The sequence below is a fragment of the Apteryx rowi genome, unplaced genomic scaffold, assembly GCF_003343035.1.
Source record: "Apteryx rowi isolate R43461 unplaced genomic scaffold, aptRow1 scaffold_322, whole genome shotgun sequence".
NCBI classification, from domain to species: domain Eukaryota; kingdom Metazoa; phylum Chordata; class Aves; order Apterygiformes; family Apterygidae; genus Apteryx; species Apteryx rowi.
In genome coordinates, this window is record NW_020449664.1 from 263,443 (window position 1) to 269,877 (window position 6,435).

Sequence of the window (6,435 nt, forward strand, 5' to 3'; positions counted from 1 at the left end):
CTTAAAGCGTATCACAAAGGGATTTCAGAAGTGTTAAAAGGCACAGGAAGCGTTATCTCATCTGACAGAAAGGAGAAGGAAGAGGACAAGTTGATCTGATGGCCACCTGCTCTATTAAGAGGCGACTGCGCTCAGTACACCCCTCCTCTGCATGAAGTGGACAGACAGTTCACTGATGGAAACAAATGGACACTCCTGATATTAGTGTTCAGGTACGGTTAAACCAGTCAGTGTGCAGCAAGCCAAGCATGGATTTGTAGCATACTAAGTACTCTGGCTGTTTTTACATACATACATCCTGCAATAAGCAAAAAGAACTGTCATACCTTAACGAAAAAGTTAAACATCTCTTATTTACCACAGACAAGGATATTCACACCTTTCCTTGCCTCGTGGTAATTTGCCTGGATAGCCGTGCACTTTGTTGCAGGTCCTCAGGTTTCTAACATTTATCCTTTCCCATAACTAGACATGACCATCGCTCTAATCTGGTCTCCTCCTGACCCAGTTTCATCTCTCAGAGTAGCTGGGATTATCAACAACACAGCCCGCTATGTGTATTAATGTGGAGATAAGTCCCTGTGCTGAAACATTTCCCCTTTTTTGACTATTCCCATAACCTGGGAAAAGATCCAGAGAAAATTAGTGTATCTATGCATAAAAGGCACAAATCCAAAAGYGTACTTGGATTTTAAACCCAGTAACCCTACTGTTTACTTTGTACGTATGAGTAGTGCACTGAAGTGCTACTGACCTGTAGGGTTAGGGGTGCTTCTCTATTGTACTCGCCATCATCCTCATAATGAGTGGTCCTCTGTCCCCCAGACTGACGGAGGCGGAAGCTAAACTGAGTATCTCCCAGGCCACCTGAGACAGAGAAGATCACAAATGCTCAGGAAGAAGTTTCAGTAAGGAGAAGGCTGGGAACTGTTTAAATCAGAAACACTGACAAAAACAGAGACACTGATTTACAAGAAATTCAAAAATGCCACATAAAGTGGAGAGTAACAGCATAAAGGAACCCCAAAAACCCAGCGCAAGACAGGAAGGACTCATAGCTGAACACAAGAATTGTTATCACTGAGTCTTATCTTGTCAGGTCATTGCTAGAAAACTTAGAGACATCAGCCAGTATCACCTATGCTGAGTAGCTGCAGACACCACCACTTATCCACCATATTGAAAAACCTACATACAGCCTTAATCCAAGACCACAAAAATGCTGATCTGGACAACAGATCCCTGCACAACAGTTCTAGCAAATGACCTAGCTGAGCACCATAGCTGGGAAGCTCCCAGGTTGTATTACGTTGCTCACCCCCCACACCAAGAATACTTTGCGCAGCAGAAAAAAAGCATGGCACCCTCAAGAGATTTCATCAAATGGATGGGACGGACAGAGAGACCAGGGCTGAGTACTTACGCAGGAAGTCAGTTAGGAGGAAAGACCTCACTCAACTCACCGAACAATAACCAGGGCTAAACAGATTTAGGTGCTACAAAGGGGTAAGCGGATGTACTCCCTTCCCACTGTCTGCAGATGCTATGCCCCAAGGAAGGGAAGAGATTGTTGGGTGTGTTATGAAAATATTACTAATAGYAAATAATTGACTTTATAAAGGGGAACAATTAGCCTGAATGTGCACCAAGCTCAGAGAAACTAGCAAAAGCACCATCCTTAAAACATTTAAAATTAAACTGGACAAAGCTGTAGAAAACTAACAGTCAGGATCCAGTCTTTAAGAAACAGGTATWGGTTATAAATTAACATGTTACTTCTTATTGCCACCTTTCCGATTTATAAATACAAACTCTGGAAATAGTTCTGTTGTGAAAGCATCCTCCTCCCATCCATTTCTCTTTACTAAGCTCTTCACTCACATGAACAGAAATACTGACAGAGTTGACAGCTGCAAATCTCAGGAAACTTAGCCTTCGTGACTACTTCTGGTATTTTATTGGCACGGGTGAGGCATGAGCACGCAAGCCTACTGAGAAATTACCCCATCACCCACTAGATCACAGATTCTGTATCCAGAGAGCAATCAGAACGACAGGAAGCCTCTTTGTTCAGACCTAAGGGCTGGGTGTTTCTTGATGTCATGATTCTAGAAGATACAGCCCATCACTCTCTGCTGCGTTAGAGACGCTGACTCACTCTTTCCATCATGAACCCATTTCTTTCATAATGGCAAAGAACCATCCCGCAGACAGCAGGCAAGACCAATAGATGCTACCTACCTGAGTAGGAGTCTGGGAAGGACAAGTAGCAGATACTAGTTTTCTGCAACAAACAAAAACACATGGTAAAAAAGTTCTCCATCACCATTGTCCAGTATCTTTAAAAACAGAAATGAAAAAAACAATAGATGTTACCTCTTTTTCTGTTAATCTGAAGTCATAAGGATACACCAACTGCAAAAGAGAGAAGAGACAACAAGCTGTAGACTTCAATCACGCTGTTTCCCCAACACTTCTACACAGGTCTACAAAAATTGCTTCCATACGATAAGTGCCTTATTCTTCCCGAAATAGCACATCCTATGAGCAAGTACACCTAACAGTTTAAAATCTGACTGTTGATAGCCCAATGCACTGAGCCAAACACAAAAGTTGTATTTATTATAGCAGACTTGCAGGCAGACAGACAGAATAGCTTATGTTTTAACTTGGGAGTTGACAGGACAGTGAACAAAAAAACCCCACCACCTATTTGGTAACTTCACTGCACAGATTACTGATGTGCAAACACCAGCATTCTCTAAAGCAGGCAGGACAGGACTATTCCACTGCTGCTTGAGATTATGTTAAAGTGTATTTATTTCCTCTCCAAGCCCCAAGCCTGAAATGTATTCATGCTCAGTTTTGCACCTAAACACAAGTTCACAAATTGCCCAAAATAATGTTCTACGCAGAAAGCTTTGCGCTTTGTGCATTTCTGACTGTTGTTTGGGGGAGGATCATTTTTTGCTTTGATTTTTTGAACCTTGCTAAAAAGTCACTTACAACTCATTAAAAATGCAAAATATTCTGAAGGCTTCACAAAGGATAGCATATCCCATGATCACAACAGAAAAGGAAAGGTCGTAAATTCGACTTTAGGCTGAACACCTGCAGAACTGTGATATACATTCAATGGGAATCAGTCCTATTACCCGAGCACATAAGAACCTCAGTCATGAATCAAGACTTCATTATGCAATATGCTATACAAACACAGGAAAAAGGCCTCTTCCCCTAAAAGCTTATATATAAATGCAATTCCAGCAATAAAAAAATTCAAGTAGGCAAAAGAGCGTAAGAAAACAGATACAAAGATCAAGTTAAGCAGTAGTCTCAGCACATCAACAATCTACCAACAAATTTTGGTAGCTATTGTAGCAAAAAGTTGTTTCACGGAAGGATTTGAGAAATCACATGCATCCTTACAGAGTTCCTTCCACGACTGAGAGGCAGTGTGGGAGAGAATGAAAGCGAGATAAAAACAGATTTCACAATAATGAAATGAGAAGACAGACAGTAGGGACAGACTGAGAATGGCTTTAAAAATCAAGATGTGCATATATGTGATGAAATACAGACAGAGGCATCAGTGGAGGACAGCACAGAGAGCGTTAACAGCAGTGGCTGGGGAAACACCCTCTGCGGCGGCTTCTGCAAGGCTACAGGCAGGGCAAGACTGCTCCCCTCAAGGGCCGAGGGAAGGATGCAGCAATACTCAAGAGTGAGATAATGATAGTCTAGACAAAGGTTTTAGCTGCGTGAAGAAATTAGAAAAAGCATATCTTACATATGTTAAACAAACACCAAGTCTGGTATTAGACATAGACTTGGATATATGTCCTGCCCTCCAGGGTGAGAACGCTTACGTTACAGACCTGAGTGACTGGYTGGCCAGAGATGCTGTTTACAGAGACCAGAAAAAAAGAAAATGAGGCAGCAGGGCAAGTTTGAGGGGATTCAGGGCTCTGTTTCGGCCTCAGTGATTTGAGACCTGTTGTTAGAAAGCCAACCCAAGGCTTTATTTTGTACAGCGAGAGGTACACCTGGCACACAGTGGAGGATTCATGCTTTGTCAGCACACCAGTGAGAGATGAATGGTGTTACACCCAATTTATCATCTAGCATTTCAAATGAAAAAAGATATCTTCAACAATTTTAAAGTATCTAGTCAAAATTCTAGCTTTGTGGCTGAACTATGTCAATACTGATAACACTGTTTCTGCATTTACTATAACCCAGTAAAAGAGAACTTAACTCAAGATTTCTCAGGTCAGGGTCGAGTGCAGAGATTGCAAGCAATTGACATCCATCAGCAAGATCCACTCCAGAATAATCGCACCCACCAGTAAGAGAAGCGAGAAATGACACAGCAACAGCAATACTGAGCCGCACATGTCACTTGGCAGAGGATGGAAACTAAAGTTTACGAATCTCTAGAATAAACTACACAGCCTTTATAGCACTTACTGATTGGAAGATGCCGAATACCAAACCAATCTGAAATTGCAGGTGGCTTTAAATAAGCAGATGAGAAAGAAACCGGAACTGAATGACTGGAAAAATGGAGATCTGCTAATCAGACTTCTGCAGCCTCCAGGCAGTAACCCTGCTTCAGGTCAGTGCAAGATCCACCTGGTACTCAAATCAGAYGCTCTCTCCAATTCCTGATTCTTCTTAGGAGTCTATAAATAGCAGCTGTGGGTACTGTGCCAGAGCGCTGAAAGTTCACAGCGCAAGCTTGCCTAGCTCTAGCAATTCCCCACTGAGTCTCTGGCAAGGTCATCTAATCAGCTTCAGAGAGCGAGTCAAATTAACGATTAGAAATTATGTTGATTAGCCTTCAGATAAAGCTTCACTGAAAGAGGAAAGCTACAAAAACACAGGAGCAAAATTATCCCAGACAAGCTACGGCAATGAGGCAGCACATTTAAGGAAAGACTAGAGAATGAGTGTTTTTTAGACACTGAAGCACGAAGGGATGCGTTATAACTTCACCACAGGAGAAGATATACTTCTCTGCTTGCTGTATCTTTGCATTGGTCAACTGAATATATTCTTGTGGTTATGACTAATTTAATGATCATACAAACATCTATTTTGTTAATTCCCGTATAATAACGTATACACCAGGAACTGAGACCTGCACATCTGATACTGATTCATCAAGAAGTGCAGGAATCTTAGTGTCATGCTTTCTGCAATGCTTGTTTATGATTTAAACTCAAGCTCGAGAGTCAAGACAGACCTCTAAGTCCGATACTGTCTTTTCTGTAGCTCTTTCTGCAAGTAAATCAGATCAAAATCTTCAGAAGGGGATACTGATGGCTCTTGACTGCTTTATTAAAATATTATGGGCCCAAATTCAAGATGGGCTATGCATATATTTCATTTAGAGCTATATGCTCAGCATTATGGAGAAAAAAAAAAGTCAGGCCCAAATGCTTCAATCTGAGCAATGAACCACTGATGGACCCCAGAAATCTCAGAAGTAGCCCAAACGGGCTTAAATTCCRTCATGTTCTTTGTGATGTAGCTCTCCCATCCATACTGAACGGACAAGCGTGGAGATGGCACGTGCTGCTGAGAACAKGCCCTTCCACCAAAGCTTTGCTGTTGATATCCGCAAGGGTGCCAAGCGCTCTGCTGCTGTCATGGCAACAAAGAGTATATCCCAGAAAACGACATCTGGTCACTCGAAAGTAACCCCAGCTTCACAAAGTGCCTGTGTGTGGAGAGGCTTCGGGAGGGAGGAGTCAGCGCTTTGTGAAACGGGGTATTTTCGAACTGCCGGGCCCAATTTTGAGCATGACACAGCCCGTTTCTATGGCAGCAGCGCYGGAGCACTCCGAACCCTCGGAGAGCCAAATGGCAAACGGCTGCTGGGAAGGCTGCTCCTCGGGACGCACACAGCTACCTTGAGAGAACTGTCTCAAAAATATTTCTTCTCCCTATTTTTGTTGTCTATAATTTACTATTTGAAGAAATGTAAGTTGGTCAATGAGTCAGAAACAGCAACTGCACCCAATTTCTGCATTAATTTATGTTTTCATTTGTAACACCTTTTCTACTGTATTTCTAAATAGTTGGCCAATGTGCCAAAGAACTCTCCAAATTTCAGGCTGATCGTATATCTACACTGAGAGATCGCTGTGCAGAACAAGCCAGGCAATATTAGCAAAACTGAGCAAATCCTAAACTAAGCTCTTGGCTGCAAAGGTATATATCCATAGAGCTACCCCAATTCCAGGGATGCACAGTTTTGGCTTTCTAATCAGTGTTGTTGAAGTGTAGACAACACACACTAAGCAGGCTCCAACAAAGTGGTTTCCACTTAGATTTGGGCAGCAAGGGAAGGAAAGAGATATTTTATCYGGAAAGAATCCTATACTCAGGGAAAAGTAATCTTCAGAAAAAGATGACAAAATACAGTTT

General features: G+C 42.2%; 1 protein-coding gene across 1 annotated transcript in view; it reads right to left on the reverse strand.

Annotated features, from left to right (window-relative positions):
* DENND6B (DENN domain containing 6B) overlaps nucleotides 1-2,540 on the reverse strand; it is an 18,937-nt gene extending 16,397 nt beyond the window's left edge. The window contains exons 1-4 of the mRNA XM_026071159.1: nucleotides 2,508-2,540; nucleotides 2,377-2,415; nucleotides 2,242-2,284; nucleotides 755-867 (exon numbers count right to left, since the gene is read on the reverse strand). Coding sequence (XP_025926944.1) covers nucleotides 755-867; nucleotides 2,242-2,284; nucleotides 2,377-2,415; nucleotides 2,508-2,540 — 228 coding nt within the window. The remainder of the gene's footprint in view (nucleotides 1-754; nucleotides 868-2,241; nucleotides 2,285-2,376; nucleotides 2,416-2,507) is intronic.
* Nucleotides 2,541-6,435: the final 3,895 nt, after the last annotated feature.